Source organism: Paroedura picta, chromosome 10 (genome assembly GCF_049243985.1).
Source record: "Paroedura picta isolate Pp20150507F chromosome 10, Ppicta_v3.0, whole genome shotgun sequence".
In the NCBI taxonomy this organism is placed as follows: domain Eukaryota; kingdom Metazoa; phylum Chordata; class Lepidosauria; order Squamata; family Gekkonidae; genus Paroedura; species Paroedura picta.
In genome coordinates, this window is record NC_135378.1 from 63,707,100 (window position 1) to 63,727,553 (window position 20,454).

Consider the following 20,454-nt stretch of genomic DNA (forward strand, 5'->3'; position numbering starts at 1 on the left):
CCCCTCCCTGTACAGTGGGTACAATTTTTTTTAAAGCTTTATCAGAGGTAACTATCCTGTACTGCTGAAATCTCATCTGTGCAGTGTTTGTAAATAATTGTGTATGATAAACCCATAGTTTACATTGAATACAATTTTTGACCATAGGACCTTAACCTTGTCTTCTGTAGACTGTAACAGAAAAGTGGTGGCATCACTCTAATTGCAAACAAAGTAAGCGTGATGTGTTGGATCTCATGGACTGTGAACAAAAAGAGTTAATGGAATAGATTCCTCCCCCCTCCCTTTTATGCTCTCCACAATGTTATACTTGCAGGGCTCTGTTTATGCAGTGCAAAGTTAGTGTTTGTTGGGACATAACTGGAGCATTTAGAGTTACATTTTCAACAGAAGAGTTTGCCTTCCAGACACACTGCCATGGCATGCAATGAGAACTGGCTGGCTGTAGCCTCCCTTCACTGTTTTCATGTCCTTGGACTGGACCTGCTAATGGATCCATTCTAAAAACTGTTACTGTGGGTTCATGTACCTTTCACAGTGGCACCCATAGCAGCTTCATAGGATGATTTGAGGATGAAAAAGCTGGGTGGATGGGCAGGAAGACCTATTCTTCCTGCCATATGGGTGTTTGCAGACTTCACTCTCAAGGACCTCCTGTCCATTAGGAGCAACCTTTAAAAAGGTTTGAAAAAATAATTCAGCGTTCACCTATGAACCATATTTTTATCTCATTTCCTCCAAAGGAGCTCAGGGTGACTTACATAGTTCTCCCTTCCTCCCGTTTTATCCCTGCAACAACCATGTGAAATTAAGTTATGGATGAGAGAGAGTGAGTGAGTGGTCATAGATCATTCCATAAACTTTATGACTGAGTCCTAGGCTGACTCTTTAACCACTACACCCATCTGGCTTGAATCCAACACAGTATGATATTACAAGTGATTAAAGTTTGTTTAAGCTCTTGAATAATGGAATTGGATAGCAGGAACTATGGTAAATGCTGGTTCATTGGATCTTCCCTCCCTCTTGGCTGCCATTATGTTCTGTATAAACACTGTGAGTAACTGGCACCTAGCCTAGTGATATGGTGCAGCAAATTTTATGATGCACATAGTTCTCCCTTCATAGTTTATTCTTTTTAAACCCACAGATGGTGCAATCAGACTAGCAGGTGGGAAAGGGAACCACGAGGGACGGTTGGAAGTGCTTTACAATGGACAGTGGGGCACTATCTGTGATGATGGGTGGACTGAACTGAACACACATGTGGTTTGTCGGCAGCTGGGATTTAAGTAAGGACATCCGTTTGCAAAGCAGCGCTGTGATAACTCTTTTCAAATTGTGCCATATACTGTGCAGAATTGCTTCAAGTTATTTCCTTATTGCGCTTTTCAGGATGTACATATATATACTGCATGAGTGCACTCAAAGAAGCTTGGGGAATTTTATTTATTTTGTGGAAGGGGTAGTGGTTAGTCAAGTTATTTCATTTGTTTTATTCCCTCCCCCAGTAATTTAGTTTCCTTCTTCTGAATGAGTTCTGAGAGGGACAAGGGTGCACTTCATTGATTGAATCACTTTCTTTTTTAGCAGAATTTTTGTTTTATTTTCCAAAATTAAAGATGAAAGTGCGAATAATCTACATTATTAATACAGAAAAAGATAGGTTATGCTCTTCATTTGATACACTTAATTCCCCATTTCAGTACCCTTTTAGATTATTTTCTTAAGTAATTCAGAATCACTTTCTGACTACCTTTTGTTCAGCATTTTCTGAAAATGGTTCTGCTGGAGCAGATATTTATATGGCCAATGGTCTGGGCCTGTGCTTATATGAGAAATATGAAGTGAGATGATAATCAAGATCAGTGCAGATAAAGTCCTAGGTTAAGCAGAATCTTTAGTTAACTTATGCAATAGTTAACCATGGTGAGGAGAGGAAGTTCACACAGTTAAGCAATCTGCAGCATTACATCTGTACCAGTCTTCACCATCAAAAGAATGCAGTATAGAACTCTGAATATTACATTGTTTGTGATTAAATATTCTGCTGAATGTGGGCTTTAAAAAAAGGTAATGTCAATTGATTTTAGGAATGTTTCTTTGAAGATAGTGGGCATTGAGACACATTAATTCAAAATAAAATAATTATATTGGAAATAGAACCTAGTTTTATTTAGGGTGTTCACTGGATCTGTTAAAATCACAAGAAATTATTTCCCTTTTTTGGTTTTAATGTGTTCTGTATTATTTACAATATACTGACAGTAATCTGTGTGTGCATGCCCAGGAATGGAAGAAGTTCATCAGAACGCTACCTAGAAGAAGCCAAGGGACCTATCTGGTTGGATGATGTCAGCTGCTCAGGAAAAGAGTCTGCCATCCTCCAGTGTTCAAAGAGGGAATGGGGAAGGCATGACTGTAGCCACCAAGAAGATGTCCAAATTAGTTGCTATCCAGATAATGACAGCCACAGAATCTCACTGGGTAAGTTGTCTTTTGTAGGCAGAACATCAGCAGTGAATGTCCTTGCTAACCTATAAGGAAACAAGGGAAATCTGAAATGGCTTGTTGGACTACAACCTACCTGGAGTGTCCATAAAATTCCAGCAACCCAATGTAGTATGGGGTTTATGATGTATGTGCAAAGGTCTTTTTCATTCTTTTCAAGGGAGGAGGCAGGCCTACATTCATAAAGAGAATATATGACCTGTTGTCCTATCTTTGAGATGGATGGGGACGTTCATACAAAGGGCTTTAGATTACGTCATGTGTTTTCATGCTTTGAGCCTGTTTTAAACTGGAACTCTTTTGTCCAATTAGCATATGGAGTTATTCATTTAATTTAATTTTTATTTATGTTATTTGTAGTCTGCCTTTCTCACTAAAATTAAAGGTGGATGACGGAAAAGTCAAGCAGCTTATGGGTTATAATTTGTTTAAAAGCTGCACTTTGCCCTCCCGCTTAACAAAAAACTATTGGATAGTTGTACAGCTAAGTAACAAATCAGTGGTGTAAGTTGAGGCTTTCTGTTAAATTATGACTTCCTCTTCTAAAGGTTGTTAAAATACATTATAGTGCTGGAAAATGTATCCTTTAGTTAATTAGATTTCTCATTCCAAATCACAGTCACGATTTTGCTTCTGCTAAATGTATTTCCACATCCATATTTTCTGCTCTTTTATTTGCTTCCTCTTGTATCATCTTGCACCTCTCAGTGTCCCAAAGGTTAAATTATCCCAACAATAACATAGACTTTCTGTGTGGGAGAGACAAAGTGTGTTTTCTAGAAATAAGGATTTTCAGAAACAGCATAGCAGGAATTCGTATCGGGGTGCCTGCTCACATAGGGAGACACAAACCATCTGTACTGCTGTACTTATGATCCAATGAAACCTAACCTGAGCTGGAAAAAGTCTGGTATGATTAAGTATATTCATATGTTAAAATTCCCTTTGGTTACCTGAGAGTTGTATCAATTTCATGGTTGTAAATGAATCTTCTGCAACATAACAAGTTGGTTGACAGTAAAAAAAGTGCACACTTTTAAAGCTGGCATCCTGAATAGCTGTCTAAGTAATAGGAGTAGAGCTTAAACTAACATTATTATTATTTTTGCAGAATAAGCATCTCTAGATGTTGGCAATAGCAGAAGGAAAATTTAGATCAATGGGGGTGCAAATGTTAAGCACAGATGGTGCACAGCCCAATGTCCACTCATTTCAAAGAGACTGGGCCAGGTTCATATATAAAGTAAGGGTGAGACTTGGACTGTTTACGCACTGGAGGTTTCATGCCAGGCTGCAGGCTGGAGTTTTAGTCAGGGCAAATTGCCCCACCTCTTCTTACACCCACCCGGGGGAGCATTTGGCCTGGTGTGCCTCATCTGCCCCCGATTTGTGCTCTTGCATGGGAACTGGGGCAGCAAAGTTCCCAGTGCATAAACAGTCTTGGTGAGACTTGGTAAATGCTTGCTGTAAAGGCAATTGCTGTATTCTTTACATCTTGGAGCAAGATCGTCTCTGTGTCTTTCCTCCCTGCTGAACCCATGTCTAGGCTCCAAGCAGTAGTTGCCTGGGCTGTATCAGTGTCAGGGTCTTTGGATGGGATTGCACCTGAATTAAATGGAATTGTAAAGTGCCAGCGATTAACTCTTTTGATGTAATATTTTGGCTGCACTGAATCTCATCAGCTGTATTGTTTTCATTGGTTCTCTGAAATTCAACGAAGATAGCAATTTAAAAAAAATTAAATGTGCATCAAAATGTGTTGTATAAAAAATAATTAAAGAAACTATTGCAAATGTTCTGAAAAGCATAGGAGTCACTTTGTTGGATCAAACCAAGTATCTTCCTGGACCAGATCAAGCAGCCCCCTCCCCTTAGTCTTGCAATCCGTGACGCTTGACATTTGCTGTACTGCTTTCTGATAACTGCTAATTTACTTGGTCATTTTCCCATGTGAGGAAACTGCTACAAATGCATCCCCTCTTGTGATGAACCAGTCGTATGACTGGCAATATCTTCAGTTTCTTGTTCAGAGTGCAGCCACAGTGCTGTTGCTAATCACTACATTGTTATGAATGTGGCAAGCATAGTTTGAGCTGCAAAATGGATGTGCATTGAAGCAGCTGAAGGATGGTTTCACGGGGTGCTCCAATGAGCCTGAATGAACTCAGCCCATCTCCTCACTGTTCTAAAATGGAAATATAAATAGGTTCTAAGAAAATATGCTGAAGGGGCAAGGATAACATGCCATGTAAAATTTCATTTTCTTATTGAAAGAAATTGCTAGTTCTCATTTGTTCGGTGTTATGTGGTACGTGAGCAAAAAGCAACTAGTGTAGCAGGAATAAATTCTTAACAGCAGAAGACCTTGATGTGACACTGCTGCTAAACTTTTGAGAAAATGTAAGGTGAGAGGATAAATATATTGATTGGGGTTATGAGCTCATTGAGAAATGATGAACAAATGCTTGCTGTAAAGGCGGGCAGTCTGCCATATGGCTCTTGAGAGAAGATTAAAGCATAATGAATTTCCCTTGTCTCAGGCAAAGTTTAGTAGCACTTTTGAAAAGGGGAGCGTCCAAGACATGTGTATCAGGAAACAAGATATAACACAAAGTGACAACATAGATTTAGTGGAGTAGAAGATGCCTGAAGGTCACTCAGAGGCAAAACACCTGATTAAAGTTAGTCATGTTGTACTTTTTTTGTTAGATGGTGGGAGTTGCGTGTTGCAATGCTCTTTCATATGAAAGGAAACCTTTGTATATAAGAAAACTATAATTCCAGACAGAAGGCTCTGAAAATGAAAATATGCAGTCTGGAATTAAGCAGTGCAGCAACAGATGTAATATGCTGATCTTGTAGCATGACTTAGCCCAGCAACTGTCACCAAGACAAGTTTTTCCAAACACAATACCTGTAACTGAATTGTTGAACACCTATAGGCAATTATGACAAAATATATTATATTGCTTGTATATGAAGCTTCTCGCTCTGTATTTTAGAACTTCTTCACATTTTGTTTTTCTGTGTTTTATGTGCTAAAACTGTGACATGTATATTTTAAGGGATGATGTATGTGCCAGGGAACTCGCTTGATGTATAAAAGAATTATGTGTAAATTCCTCCGTAACGTATGTGTGAACCTGGTGTTTGGTTAGCATAAAGAGGTAACCAAAACAGAAACATAAGGAACAAATTATCCCCCTCAAAATGTCCCAAAAGCTTTTCTTTTGTGTAACAAGAAGTGGAATGCCTAGTTTTGTTATATTTTTTTGGTCTGTATAAGTGAACTCTTGAGTCCAAAGAAAATGCTGAAGTGATAGTTTATTGGACATGGCTAGAGGCTGTCTCAAAAATATATACAGAGAAGTTACCTGAAGCTTACACTGAATCGTATATTTGGCCCAGCAAAATCATTGTCTACGCTGACTGTCACTGGCTCTCCAGGATCTTTCACATCACCTTCTAGGGCCTAGTCTGCATACAATAGATAATGCACTTTCAATGTGCTTTCGCGGCTGGATTTTCCTGTGCAGAACAGGAAAATCTACTTCTAAAGTGCATTGAAAGTGCATTATCTCATGTGTGCAGACTAGGCCTAGCTGATCTTTTCCATGATAACTTGAATGTCAAGATACCTGATTGAATCTAGGGCCTAAGTGTGCAAAGTAGATGCTCTGTCGCTGAACCATGGACGAGCTGAGCGACCCAATTCATATTAGCTGGAATTGGAATACAGTCTCCAAAACATCACTCTAAAATTTGGCATTTGAGTTCTGGGAACCATTTTTCAGACTTTGGAAGCTCTAGAATCTTGGAACTATGTGTTTATACCTAGTTGTGTTCAACCCTAGTTGTATTTTTGAAAGTATCAAAATGTAACTATTAATGTGAATAGCTAATTGAAAACAGTACTGTGTGGAGAGACAGCATCCACAATCTGAAGCATATTTAGTAGCTCATCAATTTCATGCTCATGGCTTCTAATCCAGTGAGTGTAATATATACAGGTGTTCTTGGCGGGATCAGGTTGTATAGATTTTGTAACCTGACTGACAAAAAATACCTGACTCCGTTGCCATCTATTGCTGTCTTCAAATTTGGAACCCTCAGACAGAAGAACATTAGTTCTTCGTGGATATTGAAGAGCGTGTTCACATTAACTCTAAAGTGTGGCTGTTCTTAATATAAGATTGCCATACACAGATGAAGGTGCCTTACACTGAATCAGATCCTCAGTCCATCAAGATCAGACTGGCAGTGGTTCTCCAGAGTCCCAGGTGAAGGTCTTTTACAGTACCTCCTACCAGATCCTTTAACTAGAGATACCAGGGCTTGAACCTGGGACTTTATGCATGCCAAGCAGATGCTGTACCACTGAGCCATTCTCCCTCCCAAATTGATCTGAATACTTTCAGCCCTGATATATATTACAGGAATGCATGATAAATTTAAGCCTCAGTTCATCTCTTTCACTAAGTGTGATGGATATTAGCTAGTGTACAGTTTCTTGCTACTGTTGTTGTATCGTAACAGCTGTAACTTGTTCCCAGGGCCTCCCATACGGCTGATGGACGGTGAAAATAAGAAAGAAGGACGGGTAGAGATCTTTATCCATGGCCAGTGGGGGACAATTTGTGATGATGGATGGTCCGATAAGGATGCAGCTGTGGTATGTCGACAGCTTGGCTACAAGTATGAACAGTTCTTTAATTGTTCTTAAACACTGTACCTGGTTACTCTAGATCATTATCAAAGACACTTATACCTAATTGTGCATATTCATAGTTTAAAGCATTTGCTGATTACAAACATAAATGTTATGGGTTGGATCCCATTAGCTTTTTTCTCAATCTTGGCTAGTTCTGCTTAATACCACCCATGTTCCATGTAGCTTTTGTCTATGTAGATCCCATGATTCCCATCATAGACTTTTTGGGGGTCAAAAAGGACTCCTTTTTGTACCTGATTGAATCTAGGGCCTAAAGGACTCCTTTTTGTAAGTGGAAATGGTGGTTGGATACAACCCAAAGTTATCCTTTTACTTGTATCAGATTTATGATAGCATTATATATTCTAGACTTTGAAATCACATTTACTTTTAGCTTCTTTGTCATTGGTTTGTCTAATTAAGGAGGGAACTAATTGACTCTGTTTTTTGACCCATTGTATGTGAACTTTCTTTTGTAATGGTTGTGTAATAAAAGCACAATTATACAGATGAGAACAATGGTGATAAATGAGGTTCCATTAACATTAATCTGGAGGTAAGAGAATGCATATATATATGCCATCACCGCCTTTGTATATCTGTTTTCTTGGTTGGAATGATGGATTGGTGAGCCTTATCAATTACAGGGTCATTTAGCGTCCTATACCACAAGCCAGCTAATTTCTCTTTGCTTTTAACATCTCCTGACATCTCCAACAGGTATCTTTAGTTGCTGTGATAATAGTATAACAGTTAACCATCAGATTCAAATGAGTAGCCATGTTGGTCTGAAGTAGCACAATAAAACAGAGTCCAGTAGCCCCTTTAAGACCAACAAAGATTTATTCAGGGCGTGAGCTTTCGAGTGCAAGCACTCTTCGTAATCAATAAAACTGTTAGTCTGACGAAGAGTGCTTGCACTCGAAAGCTCACACCTTGAGTAAATCTTTGTTGGTCTTAAAGGTGCTACTGGACTCTGATTTTATTGAGTTAACATTTTCACATTTTCCACCTGTGTTTGCATGTGCTGAGTAATGCTATGAAACCTGGTAGGACAGACGATGTAGAAAGTGCTTTCTTTGATCACACACATTTTTATACCATGTCCAGCTGATATATAGATAGTGCTGTTGATGAGCAGAAGTGCAGCTGTCTGTCTTGCACTTCTTTAAACTACAAAAGCCATTTCTATATTAATCTTTATACGAACTCATTTGGACTATACCAGAGGTGGCCAGCTGCAAAGATGCATGCTGCATCTATTCCTCTAAATATTTTTGTCTGGCCTATCTTTCGTTTGTCAAGTTTTGTTCCCAGTGAGAATTTATAAGGAAAATAAGCAATAAGTATCCAAATCTAGTCTTACTTTGGAACACTTACTGTGTGCAGGTGGAAGGAGTAGGAGAGGAGACTCTAGGAAACTCTCAGCACAGGCTCAACAATACAACGAATGTGCTAGTAGACCCAATGGTCACCCTCCAATTTGATTTGTGTTGTATATTCTAAAGCCATTCAAAGTTGCTGCCAACAAAATATGCCCAGCCATTCCTTCATCTGTTAATTTTGGTGTCTCTACTCACCTTTCCTGGTTGACAGGGCCAGGAAAGAATTTAATCTAGATTTTGTTTGGCTAGCAGGTCTTTTTCCCCCTTCAAGGATCGCTGCCTTGTTGTGGCAAGGGGGCTTGCGTAGTTCAGTGAAGCTATGAGCTATGCCGTGCAGGGCCACCCAAGACGGACAGGTCATAGCTGAGAGCTCTGACAAAAGGTGATCCACTGGAGAAGGCAATGGCAAACCACTCCAGTATCATTGCCATGAAAACTCTATGGACAGTTCCAATAGGCATAACGATATGACGCTGGAAGATGAGCCCCTCAGGTCGGAAGGTGTCCAATATGCTACTGGGGATAAGCAGACGGCTAGTACGAGTAGCGCCAGAATGAATGAAGCGGCTGGGCCAAAGCCGAAAGGACGCTCAGTTGTGGAAGTAACTGGTGGCGAAAAGACAGTCCGATGCTGTAAAGATTTTTATTCCATAGGAACCTGGAACGTCAGATCCATGAATCAAGGCAAGCTGGACGTGGTTAAACAAGAAATGACAAGACTGAACATCGACATTTTAGGAATCAGTGAACTAAAATGGACAGGAATGGGTGAATTTAATTCAGATGACCATCAGGTATACTACTGTGGACAAGAATCTCGCAGAAGAAATGGAGTAGCATTCATAATCAATAAGAGAGTAGGAAAAGCAGTCTTGGGATACAATCCCCAAAATGACAGAATGATCTCAGTTCGAATCCAAGGCAAACCATTCAACATCACAGTGATCCAGGTCTACGCCCCAACCACTGCTGCTGAAGAGGATGAAGTTGATCAGTTCTATGAAGCCCTACAACACCTTCTAGAAGCAACGCCCAAAAATGATGTGCTTATCATCATGGGGGATTGGAATGCTAAGGTAGGAAGCCAAAAGATAACCGGGATAACAGGCAAGTTTGGCCTTGGAGTACAAAATGAAGCAGGGCACAGGCTGGTAGAATTTTGTCAAGAGAATACAATGGTCATAGCAAACACTCTTTTCCAGCAACCCAAGAGACGACTCTACACATGGACATCACCAGACGGTCAACACAGAAATCAGATTGACTATGTGCTCTGCAGCCAAAGATGGAAAAGTTCTATCCAGTCAATAAAAACAAGACCAGGAGCTGATTGTGGTTCAGATCATGAGCTTCTTGTTGCAAAATTTAGGCTTAAATTGAAGAAAGTAGGGAAAAGCACTAGGCCACTCAGGTATGAACTAAATCATATCCCTGACGAATACACAGTGGAGGTGACAAATAGATTTAAGGAATTAGATCTGATAGACAGAGTGCCTGAAGAACTATGGACGGAGGTTCGCAACATTGTACAAGAGGTAGCAACTAAAACCATCCCAAAGAAAAAGAAATGCAAGAAATCAAAATGGCTGTCTGAGGAAGCTTTACAAATAGCTAAGGAGAGAAGGGAAGTGAAAGGCAAGGGAGAAAGAGAAAGATACACCCAACTGAATGCAGAATTCCAGAGAAAAGCTAGAAGAGATAATAATGCCTTCTTAAATGAACAGTGCAAACAAATAGAAGAAAACAATAGAATGGGGAGGACCAGAGATCTTTTCAAGAAAATTGGAGATATGAAGAGAACGTTTCATGCAAAGTTGGGTATGGTAAGGGACCAAAATGGTAGGGACCTCACAGAAGCAGAAGAGATTAAACAAAGGTGGCAAAATTATACAGAAGAACTATACAAGAGCGAGCTTAACATCCCTGATGACCACAATGGGGTAGTTACTGACCTGGAGCCAGACATCCTGGAATGTGAAGTCAAATGGGCCTTAGGAAGTCTGAGGAACAATAAAGCTAGTGGTAGTGACAGCATTCCAGTTGAACTATTCAAAATCTTAAAGGACGATGCAGTAAAAGTGCTACACTCAATATGCCAGCAAATTTGGAAAACTCAACAATGGCCACAGGATTGGAAAAGGTCAGTTTACATTCCAATCCCAAAGAAGGGCAATGCCAAAGAATGTTCAAACTACCGCACCATCGCACTAATTTCTCATGCTAGCAAAGTTATGCTCAAAATCCTACAAGCTAGGCTTCAGCAATATGTGGACCGAGAACTTCCAGAAGTACAGGCAGGATTTCGAAGAGGCAGAGGAACTAGAGATCAAATTGCCAACATACGCTGGATCATGGAGAAAGCTAGGGAGTACCAGAAGAACGTCTACTTCTGCTTCATTGACTATGCTAAAGCCTTTGATTGTGTGGAGCACAACAAATTGTGGCAAGTTCTTAAAGAGATGGGAATACCAGAGCATCTTATTTGTCTCTTGAGAAATTTATATGCAGGTCAAGAAGCAACAGTGAGAACTGAACATGGAATCACTGACTGGTTCAAAATTGAGAAAGGAGTTTGGCAAGGCTGTATACTGTCGCCTTGCCTATTTAACTTGTATGCAGAGCACATCATGAGAAATGCGGGATTAGAGGAGTCACAAATTGGGATCAAGATTGCAGGGAGAAATATCAACAACCTCAGATATGCAGATGATACCACTCTAATGGCAGAAAGTGAAGAGGAACTAAAGAGCCTGTTGATGCGGGTGAAGGAGGAGAGTGCCAAAGTTGGCTTGAAACTCAACATCAAGAAAACAAAGATCATGGCATCCGGCCCTCTCAATTCCTGGCAAATAGAAGGGGAAGAAATGGAGATAGTGACAGATTTTATTTTCCTGGGCTCCAAGATCACTGCAGATGGGGACTGCAGCAAAGAAATTAAAAGACGCTTGCTCCTGGGGAGGAAAGCTATGGCAAATCTAGACAGCATCCTAAAAAGCAGAGACATCACCCTGCCAACAAAAGTGCGTTTAGTCAAGGCTATGGTCTTCCCAGTTGCAATGTATGGCTGCGAAAGTTGGACCATAAGGAAGGCCGAGCGTCAAAGAATTGAGGCTTTTGAACTCTGGTGCTGGAGAAGACTCTTGCGAGTCCCTTGGACTGCAAGGCGAACAAACCAGTCAGTCCTAGAGGAGATCAGTCCTGACTGCTCTTTAGAAGGCCAGATCCTGAAGATGAAACTCAAATATTTTGGCCACCTCATGAGAAGGAAGGACTCCCTGGAGAAGAGCCTAATGCTGGGAGCGATCGAGGGCAAAAGAAGAAGGGGACGACAGAGAATGAGGTGGATGGATGGAGTCACTGAAGCAGTAGGTGCAAACTTAAATGGACTCCGGGGAATGGTAGAGGACAGGAAGGCCTGGAGGATCATTGTCCATGGGGTCGCGATGGGTCGGACACGACTTCGCACATAACAACAACAAAGCAGGTCTTTTTGCTCATCTGTGTATGTTTGATTGTGCTATTAAATTAATATAACTGGCTGCTGATGTTTAGGCATTGCCTGGGGACATAGGTCAGAGTGTACAGGGATGAGGTCCTTTCATGATCCTAAAAAGAAGGGGATCAGGTGCATGAGAGCCAAGTGAGATTGGCATGTTGACCATGTCCCCAAGAAGCTGGTAGTGGGCAGGAACAGCAGCTGCTGGCTCTAAGACTGTCTCTCCTTCCTTGAGGGTTTTTGGGGTGTCACCATTAGCCATTCAGCTGTTAGCTGCACCCACTATGTCTAGCCTATGCTGCACCAAGACCTAAGGAAGCTGTAATCAATAAAACTGTGACCTGATTTTTCCTCAGTTCAGTCATTTCTGGCCCTTCTGTTTCATTCTCATCTCTGTTGTATGCAGAAGAGTTAATTTGGTGTAGTGGTTAGGAGTGCGGACTTCTAATCTGGCATACCACGTTCAATTCTACGTTCCCGCACATGCAACCAGCTGGGTGACCTTGGGCTTGCTACGGCACTGATAAAACTGTTCTGACCCAGCAGTGATATCAGGGCTCTCTCAGCCTCACCTACTCCACAGGGTGTCTGTTGTGGGGAGAGGAATGGGAAGGCGACTGTAAGCCGCTTTGAGCCTCCTTCGGGTAGGGAAAAGCGGCATATAAGAACCAACTCTTCTTCTTCTTCTAATTCATGTAAATGTTGCTGTGTTGTTATCTGATGTGTATTCTGGAAAGGCAAGAAGCTGGACAATCTGTTTCTTGAGAACAGACTTGTTCCTCGGCTTCCATCCCCTCCCAAACTGTGACCATACCATCCAAAATTCTACATCTGTGAAGCTTTAGCCAACAGAGCCAGAACACCTGTAAGAGGTTACATATTTCAGCCCTCAGATTAATCAGGAGAAGAGAGTAGTATTCAATAATGCATGTGTTAGCCAACCAGATACATATAACAATAGCGGGTTTTATCTAAATAGTACATCAAAAGAAAACTTTTAGGTTTATGCATTTGAATATCTTCAAAACTGACCTTCTCGGGAGTTGCTTGGAGAAGCAAATTGTAATGGCATGAAGTACTGACAAACAGAATATGTATCACATTGCATGTTTTGTTAAAGATGATCTTTGAAAAGATGCCTGCCCAACTTTGGGAACCACATGTAGCACATTTTCTTTGTGTGTGCATGTTTTTAATTTCACTGTGCATCTCTTCTATGCTGAAACAATCTGTTCTTTGAATTTTCCCAAGCCAACAGATGACTTGCCTCAGTTAAAATGGTTTCCGTATAAATCTCTTTTGTGCAATAAGGATTCTCTTTAGATGATTGTGACTTATACTGTAATTGAGGAAAGCCACACTCCTACACAGGCCTAAATGCTTGCCCGCACCAAATGGAAGCGCCCCTCCATCCCTTTGAACCATTACAACTCAATGCTTTTGGAATTTCCCTGCATTTAAAAAATGGTTTGCTATGCATTGGGTGGGCCTGTATGAGAGCCAAAGTAGATGTTAGGTGTTGGCAGTGAATGGCAGCTATGAGACTTGGGAAATGCCTTCTCCCATATGAACCTGTCTGGGGAGCTCACATTTAGAGGCCCTTCTTTATATTACCTCACCATCTGAAATGCAATACCAGGGACAACAACCGTTTCAGAGGTCTTTTGTTGTTGGAAATGCTGTTTAACTTGCTTGTGGCCTGCTTTCCTTTTTATCTGCTAGCTGGTTCAGTGTTTAGTTTTCTGTTGGGTGGAAGGGTGCAGCATGAATTCTTTTAACAAAACAATACATGTTTCCCCTTTTTCCCTTTACAATGTATAGCAGAGCGTACTCATGTTCTGACATTACAACTGTGTCCTCTGGCCCAGGTGATTCAAGGGTAACCAAAATACTGCTAAGTCAGAAGATAACATACCTGAGGGACCGCCTATTGCCCTATGCCCCCTGAAGGGCCTTGTGCTCTGCGGGTGAAAATCTGTTGGTCGTTCCCGGCCCTAGGGAAGCACGCCTGGCCTCGACCAGGGCCAGGGCCTTTTCAGACCTGGCCCCCGCCTGGTGGAATGAGCTCCTGGGAGAGCTGCGGGCCCTGCGGGATCTTTCATCGTTCCGCAGGGCCTGCAAAACGGAGCTCTTCTGCCAGGTTTATGGTTGAGGCCAAGGCTGACAATATAGACCTATGCCCCCCCCCCCGGATTTGGGATTAGGACCGAAGTAAACACCATCAGGGTCTGAAATAATTACCATCAGGATCCCCTCTCCACCCACCAGTAGTGGGAGGGGGGGAAGTTGACTTGCCGATCTTGCCATGTTAGTAATGCTGGGAATGTAATTATTGTTTTAATGGAGTTTTAATGGGGATTTTAGGATGTTGTAACCCACCACAAGCCACAAGGGAGTGGCGGGGAATAAATCTAATAATAATAATAATAATAATAATAATAATAATAATAATAATAATAATAACAACTACTGTGAGACATTAAAGAGATGAAAAATTGGAAGTCACATGAATGCATTTTCAATTGCAGCCACTCAGTTTGCATAACTATAGTGTAGCCCTGACTAGTCCGCTTTCCTTTGTTCATAAATTATCTGGAATTCACAGTAATGAAGTGTAGAAGATTGCAGATGACTTCTAAGTGTATTTTTTTACTATTTAAAATATTAATATGTTAATATTCTTCTTAGTTTTCACTGTGTTGAATATAGGGGAGTTGCCTAGGGTAGCAAAAATCCTTGAGCTGACCCTGAGACGAGCTGGATCTCTCCAAACTGAGTAAGGGTAGAACAGATTCAAATGGGTTGACATGTTGGTCTGAAGTAGCACAACAAAATCAGAGTCCAGGAGCACCTTTCAGACCAACAAAGATTTATTCAAGGTGTGAGCTTTTGAGTGCAAGCACCCTTCGTCAGACTAGTGCTACTGGACTGATTTTGTTGTAAGGGTAGAACAGTGTGTCAAATAATTATCAATGGAAGTTAAGTGTAAAATGGTGCACAAAGGGGGCTGAACTGGCAGAGAATGACCAGGAAAGAGATCTTGCTGTGCAACTGTATGCAGAGTCACAACTTTTTAAAACCCACTGAATTAGTTGACTTAGAGAAAATTTATTCTGTTTAGGCTATCCTGCTAAAGTTCCAGTAGGCTTGCCAAGAAGTTGAATGATTAATATATCTAATATACCTAATAAGAGTGGATGAGAGACTCCTTATTCTGGCCTTTTAATTTCGTTTTTGGCTTATCTATAACATTGGGAAATCAACGGTGCAGCTTCTTTGCATAACATTCCTGTGGGCAGCTTGCTGAAAATGTTGACAGTGCACACCTATGGTAATAATGGTAACCTTTGTGCTAAGAGTAATCAAGAAAGGGCTTGAAAATGAAATGGATAATATTGTAATTTCATTATATGCATATGTGGTGTTTAGTTCTGGTCACATCTATACATGGATAGTGCTGAGTTAGAAAGGGTTTAGAAAATGACAACCAAAATTTTCAAAGAATATTAAAGAGTTTGGGTTATTATGTATTCAGTTTAGAAATAAGCTAGCAGGACTAGTAGATGTTTATGAAATGATGGATATTCTATAGGAGCTTAATTGAGACTCACCTCCACATAATACTAGAACTCAGGAGTATCTACATAAATTGATGGGCAGTAGATTCAAGACAGAAGGAAATTTTCAATCCAATGCATGATTAATTTTTATAATTCACTGAACAAGATTTTTCAATGGTCACTACCTTAGGTGGCACTAAGAAGGGATTATACAAACAGAGAGGGAATAGATCAGTCAATAGCAGTTAGCCATAATGGTTTAATAGTATCTCTATGTTCAAAGGCAATATAATACCAGTTGCAGAGGGCAAAACAGGGGTCCTGTGGCATATTTAACCTGCTTGCAGGCCTGCTGGAAACATCTGTTTGATCTCTGTGGGAGATAGGATGGGTTTTTAGTATGATTCAGCAGATCTGCCTTTATGTTCTGATAACAAATATCCCAAACCCCAGTGAACTTGTAGAGCTAGTAGTATGGCTCTGTATTGCTGTCTTTGGCTTGGGGTTGGTTTTCTCGGAGAATGTTTAAATTTGTAGACCACATCAATAGAGAAGAGATGTGTGTTGGAATGGGAAAAATTATTGGGTGCATGCATGACTGCCAAGGCTAGGCGGACTTTTAAAAAAATCAAGATGATGGTTTTTCTGTAGCAAAACACTAAAGTTTGGCAAGCTATCTGGACTTTAGTTAATATTTTTCAGTTGTCTCATCAGTGAGCTTGACATAGCTGACAATATTTATAGCGGAAAAATGCAGTGTAAAGGAACTACACCCCAGTTGCTGTAATGGGGGGGAAAGGATTTCGGTATAAGAACCATGAATAACGTATGGCAGTAATGGAAAGAACATGTTTTATTTTTTTTAAGAAACAAATTGGTAGAGTGGAAAGCAGAGAGAGAAATTATGAGATCTAAAATTTGTGCATGTATGCAAAGAAATGAATGGAAAATCCTGCATGGGCAGTAAAGGGGTCAGCTAGCTAGAATGGCAAAGTTAGGGACCTCCCTGTATTTCAAGATTTCTTGTCTCTGATTGGCTCATTTAGTTGTTTTCCCCTTTCTTCTGAAAACAGTTATTTTTTTTCTTTCTCTCTCCAGCTAGGGTACATAGATAGGCTACGATCTCTCCTCTTTCCTATACAGTTTGTTCTCTTAGTCAGTAAATCTGTTTAGTTTTTAATCAGCATGTGCTCAGCTTCGATGCATATTTAGATTCTGTCAGCCAGTGTTACACGGCAGGTATATGTATTTGATTTCCAATTACCTGGGAGAGTCTAAGTAGACCTTTTCAGGATGGTACTCTCAAAGTACAAAAGGGATGTGGAAGAGGTGCTGCTTTCCCTCTCCCTTCCTTGTCCCAGTTTTCTGGGATGTTCCACCAAATACCTTAGTATAATGTGAGATTATCACATTTTGAGACTTGCACCTCTCTTTAAACTTGCTGCAGGCCATGCTATATGAGCTTTTAGCAGCCTAGCACTGCAATGTCTAATAGACAATATGGATCAAGGCTAAAATATTATGCATATTTACTTTGGAATAAGTCCCATCTGAAATACTTACAAATAAATGTTTATAGGGCTGGTTTGCATGTTTGTTTACCTGTCCAAGTTCTGGTATTAGATGTCTCTTATGATGGTCCAGCACATGTAGCTGTGGGACATAAGGGAATGCTATAGCATGTCTGCGTTTTATGACAAGATTGCTCAGGAAATCTGTAACAATAGGGGCTTGTTCTAGCACGATCCTCCCGCCCTGACTTCAGAGCAGATGATAGTTTTTTATGTATTATGGAACAACTATTTAGCTGAATATTACTGTTTCTGAAAGATATCCCACACTTTGCTAGGTGGTTTGACTAAGCAAACTGTAATTTCTGGGATGCCCCAACCTTTGTGGTCATGGGCAAGCCTGATCTTGACAGATCTTGGAAACTGAACGCAGTCTGCCCTAGTTGGTACTTGCATGGGAGACCATGAAGGAAATCCAGAGTCATGACACAGAGACAGGCAATGGCAGATCATCTCTGAATGTCTTTTGCCCGGAAAACCCTACAATGTCTCCATAGTTCAGCCGTGACTTGACAACGTTTTCTACCACTAGTTTCTGGGTTGTACTTAAATGGTCTTCAGGGAAATAACAAAAGTACAAAAGAAAAAGATTGAATGAAAGTGGAAAGGCTCCAGTTCTGCATGACAACTATTAAGGTTGCTGACATTTGTTTGGAATATAAACTTTATTGACTTTGTGATGCTCACATAGATAAATAGTGATTTGACATCCCAGGGGACTTCTCCAGTTCAATTGTTCTTAGTTTCTTAGAAATTTGAGCCACAGTTAAAAATTCTACTTCCCCACTTACTTTCCCCTGATCTGGTAAAAAGAAGGAGCACCTATCTCTCTCACAACCTACTCCTTGCCAGGAATCCTTATAATTGTGGATTTTTCAATGTGGGCTCCTGACATCTGGGTTGCTTATATAGAAGCATTCAAGTCATAAGAATGGAAGGGATTAGGTCACCACTAGAATTGCAACAACAGCTGGTGAAGCAGCCAAGATAAAGGGGTTTAGAAGACAGCTTTTATGGAAACATGAACCATTTTAGAGAGGAGGGATTCAGACACTGTCATATCCCCGATGAAGCCAGATTTTATTTGTAATTGGCCTATAATAAGCAAACTATATTTTAAAAGGATGAAATTGTGGGAGTATAGTTCAGTTTACGAAACAAGTAATGATGAGAACTATTTATTATTTATCTGTCGTATGACATGTGTGGTGTAACCAGGAGATCCTAGGATTGTCTGGCAGCCAGGCAAGGGACATTCAGAGGTGGTTTGCCATTGCCTGCCTCTGTGTCATATGTTCCTTGGGGGTCTCCCATCCAAATACTTGCGTGGGCCAACCATGCTTAGATTTTATGATTTCATGGGATTGGGCTATCCTGGGCTATCCTGGTCAGGGCGTGATGATGGGGCCTGCCTGTCTATCATGACATATAGGAAATAGTCACATGTTACAAAAGTTAGCTTAAGCAGCATACACAAACTGTTGTCCAGTATGAGTCAGTCTTATTGGATATAATCCATGTAAATTGGAAGATTGCTCAACTTTAGACCCCAGTAGTGGACATAATTGTGAAACAGTCTCCTGTATCTTGTAACTGTCTTGTAGATAAAGCTCATACACATCCTTAAGCAGCTGTCAGGGAATTGTACATTCCTTGCAATATCTGCAATCAGTGTAATTATTCAAGGGGGAGGAAGAACTTGGAACAAGAAAGTACATGTAATTTGCGAGTTTCAAGTTAAACCTGTCATTCTAGGGATGCTTTGTAAAGATGAATATATAGGGTCACTAATTCACTGGAGGATTAAATTTGCTGGCCTATTTGTTCAGGGCAAGAACATTGAAATTTCTAGAGGCCATTTTGGCCCTAAACTGCCAGCTAGCCTTCCGCCCACCGTACAAATTGTTGCCCATTGGCAGTTCCCTTGGCTATTTCTTTCCTTTTCGTTGTGGTAAATGTGACTGAATTGCAAGAAATAATGCCTGCATCGAATGTTCATGTCCCATTGATTGTTCCAATGACTATTTAATTGGACACATTGGATTTCTGTTTAGAAAGATTACATGAATAGAGAGTTCAGTCTGAAAGTTAAGTGGGTGAAACCCTTACGCCCTGCAGACATATAGGTGCCTCCTTCATGGATTTAATTTCTACGTGTCTGTGGAGCCACAAACAGGCTCCGCTTAAATGAATCCAGATCGTGTGGTAGCATTTTGAAATGTATTTAAAGGCCTTATTAAACAGATTTCCAAGAAAGGCCCAAAGTTCATAGACAGCACTATCAGAATATTAAAAAACCCACACACACACAATGAGCAATGTAAAATAAAACAAAATGATAAGCAATTAATGAAGAACAGAGACGTAACCAATACTTTAAAAACAGTACACTACAAAAAAGGGGAGGGGAACGGGGAGCACAAAATTACAACCGGTAAGATAAACAGCACACCCCCTATAGAGTAGTGTATAAAACTATCCAACATGAAGATTGGGACACTGGACTAAACTGGTGTGCAGATTCATTCGAATAAGCACTCCCGCATATATCCTGACTTCAGTATGAAAGGTTCCCAACAGTAGAGCATGTGCTTTGCATGCAGAAAATTCCAGTTTAAACCCTCAGCACCTCTAGTTAAATGACCTCAGAGAGCAAGTGTTGAGAACAACTGGCTGTGGCTGAGATTTGAGAGTTTTGGTCAATTCTAGTCAACAGCGCTGTGCCAAATGAACCAGTGGCTTGACTCAGTATAAGGCAGCTTCAAGGAGTCAGCTATATGTTTCCGACACTTTAGAGCAGGGGTAGTCAAACTGCGGCCTTCCAGATATCCATGGACTACAATTCCCATAAGCCCCTGCCAGCGAATGCAGATGTCACATCCGTAGTCATTTCTGTTTCAAGGGGCATGCCAGAAGATGTGTTCCACATTAAAAAAAAACACTCTGCATTTATAAATATAAATGCCAGAGGGTTTCCACTGTCTTGAAATGCTAGGTTTCTATATGCCTCTAGCCTGAAAGGTGCAACTGAGATTCCTGTTAACTCATTCTCTGCTGTTTGTTCAATAAAGGCCTTTATATTTTGTTAGTACAAACTTTTACAGGCCGCCAACAAAACTCTATAATCTTCTGTCTAGTATTTCTATATTGGTATGATTTATTTTGAAGAAATATTTGTAGACCAGTAGTCTAAAAATCTGTTGATAAACTCTAATACATT

At 40.6% G+C, this 20,454-nt stretch overlaps 1 protein-coding gene across 2 annotated transcripts in view; it reads left to right on the forward strand.

Annotated features, from left to right (window-relative positions):
• PRSS12 (serine protease 12) overlaps window positions 1-20,454 on the forward strand; it is a 54,703-nt gene that overhangs the window by 26,020 nt on the left and 8,229 nt on the right. Inside the window, exons 6-9 of one of the 2 annotated variants that reach the window (XM_077300456.1) lie at window positions 1,151-1,292; window positions 2,291-2,487; window positions 7,065-7,206; window positions 7,719-7,778. In XM_077300456.1, coding sequence (XP_077156571.1) covers window positions 1,151-1,292; window positions 2,291-2,487; window positions 7,065-7,206; window positions 7,719-7,778 — 541 coding nt within the window. The remainder of the gene's footprint in view (window positions 1-1,150; window positions 1,293-2,290; window positions 2,488-7,064; window positions 7,207-7,718; window positions 7,779-20,454) is intronic. The other variant, XM_077300457.1, reaches the window with a different exon arrangement.